Raw genomic sequence first — 19677 nt, 5'->3', positions numbered from 1 at the left:
GTTCTTTTTAATACATTGAATGATTGAGTTATGACAGTGAAGTTCAGCACAAAGGGAATGCCCTTGTGAAGCCTTTTAAAATGTGATTGAATTTATATTTTCTCTTCCTCTTGTTCTCTATATTTCTTCCCCATATAAAATTATTTTCCTGGTGGATATTTCATAACAGTGTTACTGAGTGTAACTAAAAATATGGTAAAAATATTAAAACAAATATAACAAACCAGCAGAAAGCAAAGAACCTTGGCCACATTAACTCAATCTCTCACAAAAAGCTTTCAAAAAGGAAAAATAAAAGATTTAATGTTATGCCTTCTGTCCTTTTAGACAGTCCATATGATTGCTATAGCTTGAATCAAAACTATGATTCTTTAAATCTAGCATCCATAGTATCCAGGGACCAGGGAAAAAATATATCTCCTCAGACAAATTTGTATATTTTGCATTGTCAGAAAATTACGTGTAGGTAATCTAACCTAGCTACTTTTTTGTCTTAGTTGTCATTAAAATTAGTACCAAACATGCAATCCATTTTTTATCCCCTCAACTCTGATGTCTGAGATTCTGTACTCCTCTCCTCCTGTGAACTACCTATATTCTGTTTTGTCCTTATGTGAGCTATCCTGAGCCTCAAATCTTTTCTGAAGTAGGAGGAATACTGTGATTTTCAATCTATACTGCAAATTATGCACCAGGTAAAAATGCAATTCAGTACTATGGAATAGTGAATGTTGGCCAAGGATTCTTGGTTCAATTCTCATCTCTATTTCCTCAAACTTCCTGAGTGATTTTGGCTACAATTTACCTAACCATTCTTTGCTTCCATTTTCTCCTCATGTGAAATAAAAGTGATAACAGAATGGAAGCTCCTTGAGAGCAGAGATTTGGGGAAGGGAGATGTTTGGCTTGGTACCCTGAACACTTAGCATAGTACTTAGAACATAATTGGTGCTTTACAAATCCTTGTTGAGTAATTGACAATGTTCCCTCATTTCACAGACATTTTGATGGAAATTTGTTGTTTTATACATGTAAAGTTTTTGCTGTTTAGTATGCAGTTATCACCTCATAATAATCATTTTTCACATAAATAACATCAAATCTGTTTTTCATATTCAAAAGCTGAAAAAAGCTCATATTCAGATACAAAAGCTCTGAATTATTTAGGATGCAAAAGAAGAAAACTAATCCTCTTGGGACACTTATTTCTGAATAATCTACTTGTGAACATTTCTTTGTTAGAAATGTGTTCCTTGTTTCTCACAGTTTTCTATTGCAACATTTCATTGGGGTGGGGGTGGGGGGTCTTTTTATTTTTGTGTTCTGCCTTATAAAGTTAGTATTAGTTAGCATTTAGTTTCAGGATCATGATAGAGTCTGTGGTTTCTCTTTAACTAATGGACACAATTATCCTAGTATCATAGGATTTAGAGCTGAAAGGCACCTTAACCATCCAGTTCTACTCCCTCATTTTGTAGGGGAAGAAACTAAGGCTCAGTGTAATGTGAAATGACTGGCCCAAGGTCACATCTGTAGTAAGAAGTGGAACTAAGCTTTGAGTCTAGATTCTTTGACTCAAAAACAGTGCTCTTTCCACTACACCATACTACCTCATCACCCATCATTACATATAGTATTTGTTTATTAAACATCCAGGTATGTCATACTGTACTGGTTGTAAAATAAAGCAATCTAATTTTCCATCTTCTGGTATCATAGACTCTTAAAATGTCAATTTATGTAGATTTTGGTCCCATCTCCCCTACTTATTTGGACCTAATATAAGTCAAATCTCATCCCCCTAATCTAGAGTAAGGGTAGTAAAAATTTCCAATAACACAGCCTGTAAAGTGGATATTAATCCTGTTCTATAAAACCAGTCTAAAATAGTGAATCTACCATATTTTTAATGCTGGTTCTGTTTTCAGTGTCTTTTTCATACCTGTCATTACTTATTCCTATTCTCATTTTCCCTGATGTGTTAGATTAAGTGTACATCTTCATGAGCAGGAGGGAAGGGAATTCTCAAGTCAAACAAGATCAGCAGTATAATTTACTTTTAATGCAAATTCAGTCTCTAGATATGAGGGAAAAGCAGATTTCTTTTCTATGTATCAGAAATCTTATAGAAGAGGATATTCACTGTCTCAAACACAAAGGCACCAGAATTGGTAGCCTTCCTGCCTCACCTTCAAAAATGAGGTGGAGGCAGTATGGTGCACTGTCTCTGGAGTTAAAAGACATAGGTTAAAATCCCACCTCAGGATTCTTTGTTCCCTTGACTATAAAATCAGGGAGTTAGACAAGATGTCCTCTGAGGTCCCTTCTGGCTCCCTCTCTATGATATCATGAACCATTTGTCTGCATTCTGAAGGAAGGCAAGGTGCAAGTTAAGGAAGTTGGAAGGGAGAAAGTGACCATCGATAGTAGAAAGAAGTGGTCCAAAATGTTTTTCTAGAGCACCTGCATACTAGGCACTTTCATATAAAACTTTACTGTAGTAGTTTGCAGTAAATGATTAGCTTCTCAATGATACACCATATATCTCTTGTTCAGACTGAGTTTGCTTTTTACAACAAATTAATTTTTCCCTTTTTTTGTCATTTTAGGACTCTCAGCATGTATCCACTGGACACAACAATCCAAGTAAGGACAGTCTTTCATTACAGATGAATTGGGGGAAGTGGAAGAAATGGGGAGGTTCAGTAGTCATGGGGGGAAGCTGGAACATGACCTGTTGGGAAATAGGAGAGTTCCTGATTATACACACAACAAAGAAGAAACCTATAAAACAGATGAGAAAACAAAATTAAGAGAGAACAAGGCTAAACAATATTGGCTGCTGATCCTTGGTTCTTGAACCCAAAACTTAGTGTCCAGTGTTGTTTTGCTCAAGTAGAGAATCAGATTTAGGGATGACCTTGAAACTCTCTTTTATCTTTGTCCAGAGGAAGGAAGGCTAGGGTATACAAGTGCTATTTTTCATAATGCTGTTTCTCTGAAGTTGGAAAGAGCAGCTTGCTTCATTAAAGTTGATCCCTAGTATATGTGGGAAGACAACAAATTTTAAAGGGCAAATAATTGGTTTCCTAAATTAAAAGAAAGTGGGTGGGGAAAGAAAGCCAATCAAGGGGCCCCGAGCTAAATTGCTGTAAAACTCCCAAGAGGCTACTCTAAAGAAAAACAGCACCTTGCTGGGCATGTACCATACAGTCTTCCAAAAATAGACTGACATCAATTGGGTGGAGGAGGAGCCATACTGCAGTTAGTGACTAGTAAAACATTTAGGCTTTGTCGTCAAAGAAAGGATGGAATCATTCTGTGAAGCTCTGTTTTAATTCTCTCTCCTGGCACCCCTGATTGGTATTAATGTTGTCCTGTGTATTAAAAATGCATGACCTACCCAGTTCATGTCATTAAAGCATACCAACAAAGGCTGTATTTTGTTAGTTTCATGACCAGTCAGCCAGCTGAGAGCACCACTTGCCAATTACAAAGCTGTGTTTGAAGATGAAAAACACTCTGAGCCAGAAGATGTGGCTTTGAAATTGAGTGCTCACCCACTGGGTGTGGGGGGAAGACATCCAGGGGGAGAGTGTTAGGATGCTGCAGGCTGTTAATGCACAGTGCAGAATTTTGCTAGAGAAAGGTCAGTATGGGAAGATAATGCTGTGAGAATGAATACAGCAATGTCACTTAATTATCCTGCCATCAGCTGGGATTTACTGTGAGCCAGGGTACAAAGCTAGAAGTAAAAGGCCAAAGCACTAGAATTCTGAGGGAAAATAATAAATTCAGTAATGAATAGAGGAAACTAGAAGGAAAGACATTTATTTTTATAAGACCCTTCAACACTTACAAAAGCTAAGCATAGAATGCCAATGACCGGAAATTACCAAGGAGTTACTATTGTTTTGTTAGTGGTATCCCTCCATTTGATTCTAAACATTTCATGCTATGAGAGGGATTTATCAGAATAATAAGTGCACAAAACCTCTAATTGCCTTCATCTTGAAGTTGTCAAGGAGGAGAGGGAGGAAGAAGGAGGACATTTAAAAAAAATATACCATGGGTTAGGGACTGGAAGGGTGATTTCACTGTACAGGGAACTGGAAGGTGAGGAAACCTCCCTCTACAAATTCAAGTTAGCAGTTCCTTAGCAACCTACAGTCTTAAAAGAATTGATTAGAGCTGTGGTGTCAAACTAGAATAGAAAGAATTCCTGTTGGCTCCATATTGACTTATTGTTGTTGTTCAGCGATGTCCCACTCTTCATGACCTCTTTTTGGGGGTTTTCTTGGCAGAGATATTGGAGTGGTTTGCCATTTCCCTCTCCAGTGGATTAAGGCAAACAGAAGTTAAATGATTTGCCCAGAATTACATGGCTAATGAGTTTCTCATGCCGTATTTGAACTCAGGTCTTCCTGACTCCAAGCCCAGCACTCTATCCACTAAGCCATCTAACTGTTGCTTCTTGAATATTGACTTCAAAAACCACAAATTAACATTATCTATGTTGTATTACATTTTTATTTATATGTTATATATTTTATTTATTATCTAACATTTCCTAATTACATTTTAATCTGGTTCCTTCCCCAATCACTGGCAGCTTGTATTTGAATTTGCTATCACTGGGTCTAGAGTACTTAGAAGACTTTCCCAGGATCACACAGCCAGTATGTGTCAGGGGCAGGAATTCAGCCAAGGTCTTCCTGACTGACTATCCAGTGCTCTACTCTGCCTCTCAAATATACTATAATGTGATTAAATCATTATCCAGAAATGGTGCATTACAAATCTTGATTCTTCAGGCATGCCACCTTTTTCCTGGTGACATTTCATGCTACTAATGCTCTTGGCTACAAAGGTAAGATATGCAAAGGAAGACTACACTCCTCATATGATACTAATGTTTCTATGACGTTTTAAGCAGAGACTAAAAATTCATAGAATTCATGTCAGTCAAGCTAAGCAAGCACATCCAAGAAACAAAGTACTTAAACAATGTCCATTATTATTCTCACCATTTTTTTAGATAGACACATATAGCTCTAACAAATTAATTGCACCATTTTCTAAAAGTCTGATTCTATTGATGGCATTGATCACATCACTGATCACATTGAAACTATATGACAAGGTACCTACATGAAATTTTTAGGATTCTCAATTTTAATAAAGCAAAAAGGTTTTAAATGCAGCATGTTCACCGACGAATACAAAAAAGAGATGTACAAAATAAATACAAAATTATATTGAGTAGACTGGGGACAACTGGGGACTCAGGAAAGGATTCTTGTAAGAGGAACTAGCCCTTAATCTGAGCCTTTAAGGGAGCTAAAGATTTCTGGGAGGCAGAAAGGAGAGCTGAGATGAGTCCAGGCATGGGGTACAGCTTGTGCAAAGATGCAGAAGCAACAGATAATAATGCTGTGTATGAGAAACACCAAATAGGCAAGTTTAATAAGAACAAAATGTGTGAGGGGGAGTAATGTGGAATCAGCCTGGAAAAATACATTGGAACCAAACTGGAAAAGGCTTTAAATGCTGAACACAGGAGTTTAAACTTATTCTACAAGTAACTGAGAGCCACTAAGGCTTCTTGGGCAGGAGAATGACATGGTTAGCCCTGGCCATTGGGAATATCAGTTTCGCAGCCGTGTTGCTGATGGGTTGGAGATGAAGGAGAACAGAGTCATTAAGTAAGAGGCTATTGCAATAATCCATTTGAGAGATGATGAAGGCCTGAACTGTGTAAGCGGAGAGAATGGGATAGATGTGAGAGGTGTTAGGGAAGGACAATTGACATGTGTCAGTGTGGTGAATTATTTACATAGAACTAAATTTGATTTAATAAGTCAAGGTGAAAATTTAAGAAAAAGGTTGGCCTGTTATTTGGTAAAGCATCAAGCAATTTAAATATTAAAATGGTTAGTGGACCTCTATATAAATAAATCTTCATATACTAAAACTTTGTTTCTTATGCTGTTACTAATAGAGCAGAATTCAGTAAACAGTAAACCTGTCTTAGAGGCTTTTCGACAGTGTCAGTGTATTATGTCTGATAATGATCATGAATGCCGGGTCTGATAGCAGTGACAAAAAAGTAAAATTTAGTAAACTATTTGAACTAGATTAATATTACTGTGTGTCAGGGTCACACAGGAAAGAACTAAAACTCTACTTCAAGTTAATTAAATGATCAGCCATTATTGTTGTTGTTGTTCATCCTTCAGTCTCAAAGAGATCCAATGAAATCACAAGGGTGATGACTGGACTTGCAGGTGAATTGGATTTGAATGAGGCAGAGCTGTGCAAAGTCATCAGCCTCATTCCTTCCTCCAGAGTCATCACAGTTCAATGGCAAGACTGAGGTCAAGACAACTGGGCTGGCCATTAGGCTATTCTCTATTTCTGCCATTTCTATCTTCATCTCATGTAATTAACTGCTTTACTTCCAATAGAGAGTCTCCTTTGCTTGTCCTATCCACAACATTATAATCCTATAACATTGGGTTCCATAGTAATAAGGCATAGACATCAAAAGTGGCAAATATTTATTGAGTACCTACCATAGATAAAGTCAATACTGGAAATACAAAGATGGAGCTATGAATCTGGAAAACATTCGATCCTAATTCTGTCCAATTTGTTTTTAACCATTCCTCCTTGTAGTGGAATATAAATATTTAAAACTATAATTTCAGAATTTTTAATGATGGGCACACAAGTTACCATGAAATAAAGTCAGTGACAGTGTTTGTTGTCAATGCTATGACCATATTGTGTCCAGTCACATGGCCAGGTCTGCTATGACACAATCCAGTTTGGTGGCTTTTGATAGAGAGAGTCCATTTACTGGATTGAAAATTCCCAACTCAGAAAACTCCAGCACCAATTACTTTCCACCACTCCATTCCATCCCACTCCCCCAACCCCACCAACTTGAAGATTGATAAAGAAGACTTGATCCTTAAAAACTCACATTTTTAAACACATGAAATTAACTCCAAAAATTGCATCATTTATAGTTTTTAAGATACAGGAGTATTTTGCATTCTCTGCTCACTTAAAGTATGTGAACAGCCATCATATCTGTCCATCATCCTGCACTTAATTTCCCTAGAAAGGTTCGTGCATTTTCAATACTGAAGCTGCTGAAGGCCCTTACTCTCCAGTTTTTCATAAATGTCTTGTCTGGCTTGGTTGTATCCCTCCCCTCTGCCAAAGCCTTTTCTGTTGTCTCTGTTGCTACAACAGTGAGCACTGCTAAGAGAATTGATAATCAGTTGCAGCTTGTCCCTGATTTGGCTGAAGCCAGCCAGCCACTCAGACCTCAGATCCCACATGTAATCAGATCAGGGATCCCTCCACCTGTGGGTTCCTTAGCAGCCTTATTGCTTGAGGTAAAATATATTTATTAGAGCAACAGAAATATTGTATTAGCTTTTGTTATTGAGTTCTTGTTTTCTGACACAAGGTGTTTGAAAATGTATGATACTGCCTTGCATTCCCAGGCCTGTTTGTTGTGGGTTGCATTTAATTGCCTGTGTGAGGTGTACTTAGTGACAAGCCATAAAGGGAAAGTTGGGGGAGGGGAGAGAAATTAACCAGCTTCCTGAAATTGAAGGGAGAAGGGTAGAGGGGGAAGATTCTGCTTTGAGAAAAAATTATACTTCAAATCAGTTATGCTTTACTTAAAGTAATTATAGCTACCTGTACAAGGAGCATGTGCAGGGATTGCGGTTGCTGATGCTGACAACCGTGCCTGGGATTGGTTTGTTTTTCCTGACCTGGAGTTAATTAACTGGACCTCTGCAAGTCCTCCCTAAACTAAATAACTACATCACAAACCTAAACCAGGGAACAAAACTTCCAATCAAAGTGTGAGCTCAAAAACAAATTTACTAATTTGTTACTGCTGCTACTGCTCCTGCCTGGGTGAAGACTCTGGGACTATTCACATGTGGTCACCAGGGAAATTCCAACAACTGGCTTTGCCTGATTTTTTTTTCTCTTTCCTTACCAGGGTTATTATACAGTAAAAAAAAAAAAACTAATTGAAAAAAAATACACTGGATCTGAAGTCTGAGTTCACTACTTTTACTAATTTTGTGACTTTAGAGAAGTCCAATAACCCCTCTGGGCCTCAGCTGTCTCTTTGTATAAAATAAGAAGGTTGGATGCAATGACCTCTAAGGAAATTGCCAGCCCTAAATCTATGATACTGAAGTCTGTAATCCTATGATGTAATTTCCTGGTGGGTTTTTTTTTTGGGGGGGGGAATCGTAGAGAATTAGGAGAGGAAGGGGCATTTTGTTGACATACAGATCAACTACAGGAAGCTGATTTCTGAGATAGATTTAGAAATTATGCTTGTTACAAACTTTTTTTTTTTTTGCTGCCAGAGAAAGAAAGGGAAGGGCAAAGTTTTGTGGGACGAAGTTTTGAACTAACCAGGTAGCTTCATAAATTAGCCCTCCATCACTGGATTTTAACTTCATAACAGGTTGTGTGTGGGGGGGGAGGTAATATGGCAAATGTATTACAGTATTTTATCGCATAATTTAGTTGTTGAATCCTATAATCGAGATTAAGCTTTAGAATTCAGGCCACCAACTACTAATGTTGACATAGTGTAAGTGTGTGTGAGCCCAGTGAAGAAGACAACACCTAAATCAAGGACCTAAAAAGGGAGGATGTGTATTTACTGAATTTACACCTGTGCCAAGACGGTAGACAACCAGCATGTTTAAGTGATGGCAAACAATTAACATCCCTACTGTTGATTTTTAAATTGGCCATTATAACACTGTGAATGAAGAGTGACAAAGAGTGAGAAAAACAAGAGGGATCACTGTGTCCAGGAAACAATATGGCTGCAGCAGTCAGGGAAAGGGAATAGCAGAAATTTTTTGCTTTGCTGAGAATCCTTTCTCCTAGGAAGGAAAACCAGCATTATGTATCTGGCTCTGATCCCTTTGTATAGTTTTGCTTCTATCACTGCATTGCTTAGGGCACTGCCAGCACCACACACATTCAGTGGAAACTGCTTACCTAATCAGTCCCCTCCTGAGGTTGCTTCCATTCTTGGAATGGAGCTGATAAAGGCTAGTAAATGACAATATATTTGGAATGGTACAGAACTGGGCTTTTTTCCCTCCCCCTTCCCCAAACAATAGATTAAGACCTACCAGTAAATCTTAAACCTTAAGGGATGGATTTTCAAGACATTTGCCACCATTATACTCCCTCTCTGCCACACCTTTTTCCCTATGATTTTTCAGGCTTGCCAGTGAGAAGTAAAATGTGGTTAGTGGAATGGCCTCCCTTGTCCACCACACCCCACCTTCTCTTGCCTGTCGACTTCTCTCTCTGCATTGTACCCCACAATTTAACCTCAAGCTTTCAGGAAATAAGTAGTACCCTCGAGCGCGCATGCACACACACACACACACACACACACACACACACACACACACACACACACACACACACGACTGGGAACTCCTAGCCCTTGGAATACAACAAAGTACTTGGTATCAGAAGAATGAAGGTCCAGAATCAGCTTCTTTGCTACTTCATTATAAAGCTTTAAGCAAAAATGAACCAGAGTTATCTGTGTTCCATAGTTTTCCCATCCATAAAGTGAGGGTAATAATGCAAAAAGAAAAAATTTTTAAGCTGACCAAAATACTCATGGAATATAAGGCATTCTGTTTAATTGAGAATTCTGATTTATCTCCAATTAATCAGAAACCCTTTTTATTTCAGCCCTTTCTAATTATATTAGTTCCTTTTATTGCCTCTTGGTCATCACTATAAAGATCAATTCTCACTGTACATTTCTATGGATACAACCATAGAAAGTGACAGAGATCAAGCTGAATGACTGCTGAGCTCAGCACATAACCTGAAATTTGGGTTGAATATTTTGGTTTCATTTGGTTTTACTAAATTCTGATAATAACTTGTTTAATTTGCCTTTTTCTTATGAAAGTTGAGTACTGCCCAAAAAAATCTCCATTTAACAGACTGTTCTGCTTGGTAGGTATCTAGTTAATAATGGTTTTGATATATTTGTAACCTTCATTAAATGTTTGGTGCAAATTGTGGTAGAACTTTGAAAATGTTCTTTTAATTCCTTGGAATTAAGTTGTGTGCAACAAACTTTTCTCAAACTGTAACATTAGGCGTTCTTATTTTATCTTAAATATATAGAAATAGCTAAACCAAAAGCCCAATTTATTCATTTATAACAAAAGGGTATATAAAGATTGTTCATCTTATATCTCAAAGCAATTGGCAGCCTTGAAGGAATGTGACTCGCAGACAGCCGAGGAGGTACATGATCACAATACTCACCTCTCAAGTGATCTATCTCTAAGGGAGAAACCATATAACAGTTTTCAGGGGCATACTGCAAACATTTGGTGTTAAGTAGCTAAATATTACATTATACCTATCACAAAAGGAATTTGCCTTTAAACTATCCAAAGTGAAATGGATATAGGCCCCATGGTTAAAAACCCTCTACTTCCATAAACCAAACCAAGCCAAATCTTTAATGACTACAGACCACAGAAACGTTTCTTTAATGAGCCTCTCAGATGGTCAGGAAGGCTTTCTGGTTTCCATCTCATTCTCCATTTACATAGGACTTCCAAAAACATTTTGACAGGGGTCTGGATGGGAAATTGCTACATCGGGGAGGTATGACATGTGGCAAGACCTTAGTGTTCCCTTCACTTCTCCGGGGTAGGTATTGATCCAACTTGACCCAGTTTAAGTTGTGCTTCCAAATGGGATCAAAGCAAAAGGTGCATTGGTGGTTGAATATTAATAGAATTTAGTTCTTTAGGTTTACAATAAAATGAAGTGGAAGATTCTCTCTGTAAGATAGGCATACTTTGGCACTGTCTCCTGCATTGACCCCCTAGTTGTTTGTAAATAGCACTTTAGTACCTACTTATAAATCTTTGCTTGGGCAATTGGATAGCATAGAAGAAATTATTTTGCAAATCCGGCTCTCAGACTGTAAAAGATGTTTAAAAAGCCTCCTGCTGCACATTTTGCAATATTGTTAATAGGAGCATGAGAATGTGTTTTATCTCTCTCAAATCTCGAAGACTGTTATACTCATGTATTCTTTGTATTTTTCCCCTGCTTCTTTTCTTAAGAGAAAGGTGATGCTGAGCCAAAGAGTCCGGACAATGGTACATCAAATACTTCGTAAGTTGATTTCATGTTTTAATCCAAGATAACTGTTCTTTAATCTGCTTTGTGAGAGAGAATAGTGGGACTACTTTTTTTTTAAACAGAAGGAAGCTTGTGGTTCTCCCTTGTGATAATGTCCTTCTTTAAAACGTTTTTCAAAGTGCAGATGCATATTCAGTTCGTTAGGATCATTAGCATGAATGGTCTTGAGATCGAGGAATGGTCCTCTACTGAACCATGCAAATATAATGGGATTTTTGAGGTGGGGGAGGGGAGGTGTGGAAGTGACAGAGAGAGAGAGAGAGAGTGTGTGAGTGTGAGAGAGAGAATGTGTGTGTGTGTGTGTGTGTGTGTGTGTGTGTGTGTGTGTTGGAGGCTGCACAAAGCATTTGAAAGATTAACTCTTTCGAATTAGTCGATCGTAACATAAAGACTGTCTTCACAATTGTGCAAGTTTGTCATATTCACTAAAAGATACCATATTAAACACATCTGTGATGTAATTTTAGAAGACTGCAGTGTGTAACTTTACCCACCTTTGAATTGCTTGAAATCCAATTATAGGTTATGTCTGATCTCTCAAGATTTTGTTGGTGTTTTTGAGTTAATAAAAGCCATCATGAAATAAACTAGGGAAAGACCCACTTGTAAAAGACTTGGGTTTCACATTCCATCTTTTCATTTTTTTTCTCTCATCCTACAAAGGCTCTAAGGATATCTCTTTTACTGGTAGTTTTTTACATTAAGCTGATGGACTTGGAATTAAAAAAAAATAATCTCAGGGTTAAGAAATGAACTCACCTTAGTTTTGCATGAATCAGTAACACAGTTGTCTCAGAAAAGTCATTTTTTTTAATTCCACTGGAGGAATGAAGAATGTTTCCTCCTGATAGGGAAGATTTGTGGGTTTGAGATTGTAATGCCCATAATATATGACCTATGCCTCATATTGTTTTAAATTTAAAGAGCTGTTTTATGTGAGCATGACAAGAAGTCAGTTTGTTTCATGTCCACAAGTCATCACACACAAAAAGAAGTCCAGTCAAGAGAAAGCATTTACTGAGGGGTTTTCTTTGTGGAAAATCTCTATTTCTGAAATTCCAGAAAAATATCCTTTAGCATAAACTAAGAAATGGCTTTTCTAGATTTGTGTAGATTTCATGAAAGACAGAGTTTAATTTATTAGATTGTTTTGCATACATATTGTATATACATTCATTTATCTTCATCATTTATATGTATAAATATGCATATGCATATTTCAAACCTAAATGATAATGCTGCCCTGGTTTCTGATCCTATGATATCTGTGAGTGGTTAATAGTGTACTTTGGTCTAAAATGGTTCAAATAATGGCCATCTTTTTAAAATGGCATTGCAACAACAGCTAGAAGGAGAAGCCTTTTAATGCCATCTGGAGGGATTTTGGAGAATTGAAAAAGATGGAACTTTCTTTAAAATTCAGCTAATGCTCAGTAATATGTGAGCTTTAAATAAACACTTATGATAGAGTATAAACTATTTGGAATTCCGTTTCTAGCCCATACCGATTGTGAAAAACAATAATTTTAAAAATATGCATTTTTGTCTTGGGGGCAAGAAAAGTGACAGCAATACTCGCCTTTATGAAATACATTGGGGAAAACCCTAGGATTTTACATTCAAAAACCATTCTGAAAACCACATTCAGTGTAGGATGGGTTTTGCTAATAGTGGTTTGGGTATGACTAAAGAAATCTTTCCTTATGAATTTCTAAAAAGGCCATTCCCTCAAAACAAAAATTGGTTTCCATAACTCAATATCCTTACCTACAATTTATGTAAAAAAATAATAATAAATTGTCTTAGGAATTACTTTCAAGCCCTATGGAGGAGTTTAAGGATATTGTGGGGATGAACTTGAAGCTTGGCTCCATTCTCAGTTATTGGAACAAAATCACCCCTCAGTCAGTTGCTTTATCCAACTTTGCCTAGATACTGAAAGATAGGTAGAGGAATTGTAGACTGAAGCTTCTTAAAATCCCTTTAGTGATGATGTCACACTGGTGTGAGGGCAGCAGCAAATTACAAGTGCAGAACAATGACCGGAGGCTATGAAAGCAAATGCAAGGCTTGAGGAATTTGGTGGGTCTCAGGAGAAAGAACCAAGTAGGTCAATGGAGATAAGGGTAAGCAGTGGGATAGAACCTTAGGAGGCGGACTGGAACCAGTATGATACATGTGTCTAAGGACAAGGTAAAGTGGGAGCTCTAAAGTCCAGGTGAACGGTCACAATACAGGAAATGTGCAGACGTTGAAGTGGCCAGGCAGGGAGATCAAAGTAGTTTACAAGAACAAATTCAAGTCACTAGGAAAAGACCTTGATCACTAAGGTAACTTCTGCCTCAGGCTTCAAATTTTTATAAAATGTCTCCCTGTGTGGCCAGTCTGTGGTAATCAAGGAACTGGGACTACCTGGTTGAGGCAGAAGACATCTAAAAAGAGAAAGAATCCATTTCTGGCAGACAGAGTCTAATAGATTGTCATCATACCAGCAGAATTCTAGGTAAACAAGCCTTCTCTTGGCATTTGAAAGATTTCCCTTATTTTATGAAGGGCAGGATTTGGCAGGGTGATTGTCTATTGTTATGCTAATCTACCCATTGGCGCTCACTCCACTTCCCGTAAGTATTATTCTGTATGTTAACTGCTGCATTTCACAGGACTCCCAAATGACTACTATATTATTAAGTTTACAGATAATACTAAATTAGGATGGTACTAAAATCTTTTAAAATGTGTAGAGAAACCGTTAAGACAAACAATTACCTCTAATCATCACAATGACCAACCATGATTTCAGAGGACTCATGATGAAACATTCCGCCTAATAGAGAGGTGATGGACTCAGAGAACAAATTAAGGCTTTAAAAAAAAAAACAAAACATGGTTAATAAAGGAGTTTGTTTTCTGTCCTCAAGCCTTCCATACCACAGATCCCTCCCACCTTCTCAGCTTAGTACCTCATACTTTGCTAAAAATTCACCTAGACTTCTTGCTTCCCCTCTTCTTCATCTGACATCACTCTAGTCTTAGATGAACGGGTGGCCCTTTTACTTGCCAAGCCATCCTCTCTACATGGACCCTTGATTCCATCCTTTCCCATCACTTCCAACAGATTGTCCCCTCTATAATGCATGCTCAGTAGTTAATCTTCATTTTCTCCTTGTCTACTGGTTACTTCTCTGCTGTATACAAACATGTCCAATTGCCTTCATCCTTAAAAAAAGAAACAACAGCACCCAAAAAAAAAACTATCTAGATCTTACTATGCAGGTCAGTTATCATCATATTTCTCCTCCCCTTCTGAGCAAAACTGCTAAGGAAAAAATCATCTACACTCACTTTCTGTCCTCTCACAGTCTTTTAAACCCTTTGTAATCTGCCTTCGAACCTCATCACTGAACTAAAATTGTTCTTTCCAAAGTTTCCAGTTTCATTTAATTGCCAAATCTGACAGACTTTTCTTAGTCATTCTTATTGACCTCCCTGTAGCAATTAATACTGTTGACTTCCTTTTTCACCTAGATAACTCTCTCCTTTCCGGATTTTCATGACTCTGCTCTCTCTTGGTTCTCCTCCTAGCTTTCTGACCATTTCTTCTCCTAGATCCTCATCAATAGTTTGCCCACTAACTGCAGGTGTTCCCCAAGACTCTGTCCTAAGCATTAGTCTCTTTTCTCTCAATACTCTCTTACTCTGTGATTTTATTACCTCTCATGGATCACTGAATCATAGAGTTAGAACTGGAAGAGATCTTAGGGGCCATCAGGTCCAATTTCTTCATTTCACAGATAAGGAAACTGAGGTACAGAAAGGTTAAGTGATTTGCCTAAGGTCACACAACTATTATGTGTCTGAGATGGGATTTGAACTCAGGCTTTTCTGACACCATACTCAGTATTCAAGCCATATAGATTCCTTTACCATTTCTATACTGATGATTCCCAGTTGTCTCTGTCTGTCTCTGTCTCTTTTTTTCTCTCTTTCTCTCTGTCTCTCTTTTTCGCTGTCTGTCTATATATCTATCTAATTACGGTTCTAGTTTCTCTCCCAAACTCTAGTCTCACATTACCATTGACATCTCAAATTTAACATGTCCAACATAGAACTCATTATCTTTTTGTCAAAACTCACCACTCTTTCAAACTTGCCTATTAATATCGAGGGCATGACCACCCTTCTAGTTACCCAGGTTTATAACTTGAGTGTTATTCTTGACTTCCAATATTTACTCACATGCCACCCATCCAGAGAGTTGCCAAATTGTATCATTTCTTTCTAGATAATATTTCTTGCATATGCTCCCTCCTCTTCAATCACAAAACCATCACTCTACCATGTTTACTAGAGCCTTCTCATTGAACTTCTTGTGTCAAGTTTCTTCCAATTTCTCCTCCAACTACATGCCAAAATTATTTTCTTAAAATGTAGGTCTGACCATATCATCCCTTTGTTGAACAACTCAAACAGCTCCCTGTTGCTTCCAGGATCAAATATAAATTCTTTTGTTTGGCATTTGAAGCTCTTAACAACCTATCTTTCTAGTCTTGTAACACACTACTGTTCTCATTGAACACTCATTGGTCCAGCCAAACTGTCCTTGTTGCTGTTTTTCATGCTTCTGCTAGTGCCTTCCCCTGTAAGGCTTACCTTCCAACTACTCTGTACATGTGTAGTAGTAGTAGTAGTAGTAGTAGTAGTAATATTTGTAGTAGTAGTATATACCAATTTATGTACATGATGCTTCTCCCATTAGAATGAAAATTTCTTAAGGGCAGAAACTGGTTTTGCTTTCTCTTAATATCCCCAACACTTAGCACATAACACAAGATTTGATGTTTTCCATGTCCAATGTTCACTGACTCTCTTTCTGAAGAAAGTTTACATAATAAGCAGGTGTGGGGCTTCTGTATAGTCTATAAACCTTTGGAACTTATCATTTTTTATTCCAAAGACATGTTTCCAATGTACTTTTTGCTGTCTTTTGCATAGAGGCCCCTGAGTATTAAAGGATATATTGATTTAATTTAGAGGATCATATTGTAGTTCTTTGTATTTACCTTCTCATTCTCTGCAACAGATGTTGTCCCATAGGATGCTTTATGGAAGTCTTTTTGCAAATACTTAACATGAGCATTGAAAACTGAGATGACCGAGTGTTGTTTCCTAAAGCCTTTGAATACACAGGAAAACCAACGCTGTCAACTCCTTTATTTGGTTCTCCAGGGAGAAACTCTGAGACATCTTTGTTTTAAGTTACAACTACCTTTATCTTTTGGTTTCAGTTCAGCAATTCATTTCAGGTGCTCATTTAATTGATTCCATTTATACTGAAAATGTTAAGATTGTTATGGCCAAATTCCTCCAGTGATGTGTCAACTTGTTGGTCATTGAATAAGTATCTCACACTTAGAGCAACTACATTTTTGTTCATGTTAAAGATGGTTTAAAAATTGTATGACTCCTAGCACCTTCTCGACCCTTTTTCTACCATTGTGTCACCATCACTACAGAAGCTAAAAGGGGCTACGTGAAATCATTTTGTATGTTTCTTTATTTCATGCGTTGCCATTGCCAAAGAATTCACCACCGAATAGCCAGACTACTAGTGATGATCCCCTCCTTACTAAATTAGGCTGGCTCTCAAAAAAAAAAAAAACAGACATAGGCTGGTGTTGCAACCATGTGCTAATACATATTCCTTGAATGAATGAATGGAAAAGCATTTGTTAAGTGTTTGCAGCGTGCCCAGCACTATGCTGAGCACCGGGAATGTGAACAGAAAATCAAGACAGTCCCTGCTCTTAAGGAGTTCACATTTTGACTGGGGGAGACAATGCCTGTATAAGAGTGCAGCCTGAGAGTGGAGATAAAGGTGTTCCTTATGGTTCCACATCAGGGTGTGAATAGCAAGGCTCAAGGATCCTTCAGCTGCATTGGCAAGTCAAATGGCAATTCCTGAGGGCTTGGCAATGTAGTAGCAAAGCAGATGGTAAGGCCTAGTGGTTTTTAAGGCAGAGTAGCAAAGGCAGATAGTATAGTGTGGACCGCCACTGGACATCTTACCAGAGAAACTTCAGTTGATGATTCCATGTGCCCAAGTGGTACGAGGGGCTGTATCCACCCCTCAGGGACTTGGGGGAAAAGGGGAGGGAACTTGATGAGGCCAGCCTAATATCTTTGGGAAGTAGAGAATGGTCCCAAGAGTTATAGTGGAATGGAGGTTCTGGGTTCCTTCCTGGAGGTAAGGAGGACGAATGAAGAGATCAGCATCCAGATGAAAAGGGGGCAATTAAAGGGGGCATTGGTGGAATGGTTAGGGAACAAGGAATCCCTGCAGTGCCTACTGATGGTAGAGAGGTTAAGGTAAGGGAATAGAAGCACCTGCTCCAACTTGGTCTTCCCTTTAAAAAAAATAAAAGCCTACTTTGGAAGTCACTTGCTTTTAGAATCATACAATCTGATAGCTAGAACAGAACTAAGGGATCTTCTAATCTTCCCTTTCTAAATCTGACTAAATCAAATTCTTCTAATGTAATACCCACCAGAGCAGGAATCCCTTCTATAATGTCCCTGACAAGTGGTCATCAAGTGCTTTCTTAAATATATCCATTGACAAGAAAAACTTACAACTTCATGAGGAAACCAACTTCATTTTAGATATAGCTATTAAAAATGCTTTCCTTCTACTGAGAACAAGTGTTACTTATACAGACTTCCTTTCAGTTATGTATTTCTTTGTATGTGCTTTGCATATGGTAGGTACTCAATAAATGTTGACAGAAACACAGAATCCCATAGGCCGATTGGTCCAGACCACAACTGATCCAAATCTCTTCTACTACAGTCCCAACAATAGGTCTTTATTTGAAGACCTCCAAAGAGGAGTAACCCACTGCATCTTGAAGCAACCTGTTCCACTCTTGGATGGCTCAAATTATAAGATTTTTCTCTTTCATTAAACATTTAATCATACATTAAATATGTTACCTTACTTCTACTCTTAATTCCTTTTCCATATGACAATCCTACAAATACTTGGACAACTATCATGTACTATCTAAGCCTTCTTTTCTCCAGATTATATATCCTCAGTTATTTCAACCGATCCTTATATGACACCTATGATTTCCCCTAAAATTTGGGCTGCTAAGTAGTATAGCAGATAACATGCTACATCCTGCCTCAGCTATGTGAAAATTGAGCAAGCCATTTAATTTCTGCCTGCCTCAGTTTCCTCATCTGTAAAACGAGGATAATTGCACCTACCTCACAGGGTCATTGTGAGGATCAAATGAGGTAATCTTTGTAAACATCTTTGCAGGCCTTAAAGCTTTAGCTATTAGCTAAAATGTGGTGCTCAGAACCAAACACTGTACTTTAGATTTGGTCTAAACCTAGCCAAGTGTAACATAACTGTTACCTCTTCTATGATCTATGCCTCTTTTACTATAACCTAGGACAGTATTAGCTTTTTAAAGTGCTATGTCAAGTTGCTATCTAATTTTCAGCATGCAGTTCACTAAAATTCCCAGATAATTTTCACAGGAACTGTTCTCTAGTCACACTTAAGCCATCTTGTAACTGTGAAATTGATTCTTTGAACCCAAGTGTTGAACTTAACATTTCTACTTATTAAATCTTATCCCATCTGTTTCAGCTCATTGTTCCTGCTTTCCAATATGTTTATAGATCTTGTCATCCAATATATTATCTAGCCTTCCTAGGTTCTTGTCATCTATAGCATCATCTAAATAATTGATAAAGATGTCCAATAGCATAAAACCAAAGTTAGGGCATTCTTCTCCAAGTAGACATTGCCTCATTAATGGCTGCATTTTGGGTATGGTCATTCAACCAATTCCATATCCATCTGATTATGATATCATGTACTCCTTGTTCTGCTACTCTATTTACAAATGTAGCAGGAGACACTTTGTCAAATGCTTTGCTGAATTAGAAGGATACTATGTAATATTTTTTTTAAAGTATTATCTATCACAATGGCATTACTGTTGGCATTCAGTGATTCCTGCTTTCCTTTCTAAATGTCCACACAAATTATCCCCTTAATAATGTGTTCTAGAATTTTGCAGGAATGGAAGTCAAGTTTATAGTCTATGGTTTGCAGGCTCTACCCTCATCCTTTTTTTTCTAATTGGAAAGGTATGTTTTACTCTCCAGTCTTTCAGTACCTCTCCCATTCTCTACAATCTTGCTTAAAGCACAAACCTGACTATATCACTCCCTCCCAAAAATCCCCTTTAATAACTCCAGTGGCTCCATATCACCTCCAGGATCAAATGTAAAATCCCATTTGGCATCAAAGCCCTTCATAATCTGGTTCCTTCCCACCTTTCCAGTCTTCTTATTCCTTACTCTCTAACGTATAATCTGTGATCCAGTTACACTGGC

The 19677-nt window shown here is 37.8% G+C and overlaps 1 protein-coding gene across 4 annotated transcripts in view; it reads left to right on the top strand.

Moving 5' to 3' along the window:
* AFF3 (ALF transcription elongation factor 3) overlaps positions 1 to 19677 on the top strand; it is a 658750-nt gene that overhangs the window by 425016 nt on the left and 214057 nt on the right. For all 4 annotated transcript variants that reach the window (XR_013482795.1, XM_020992852.2, XM_078146379.1 and 1 more), the window contains 2 exons: positions 2610 to 2646; positions 11184 to 11235. Coding sequence is in view for 3 of the 4 variants with exons in the window: in XM_020992852.2 (XP_020848511.1) it covers positions 2610 to 2646; positions 11184 to 11235 (89 nt within the window). In the remaining variant the exon portion in view is untranslated. The remainder of the gene's footprint in view (positions 1 to 2609; positions 2647 to 11183; positions 11236 to 19677) is intronic.

The sequence above is a fragment of the Phascolarctos cinereus genome, unplaced genomic scaffold, assembly GCF_003287225.1.
Source record: "Phascolarctos cinereus isolate Bilbo 61053 unplaced genomic scaffold, phaCin_HiC Scaffold_726;HRSCAF=1367, whole genome shotgun sequence".
In the NCBI taxonomy this organism is placed as follows: Eukaryota; Metazoa; Chordata; class Mammalia; order Diprotodontia; family Phascolarctidae; genus Phascolarctos; species Phascolarctos cinereus.
Note: the sequence above shows the minus strand (reverse complement) of the source record. Positions and strands in the feature narration are given on the sequence as shown.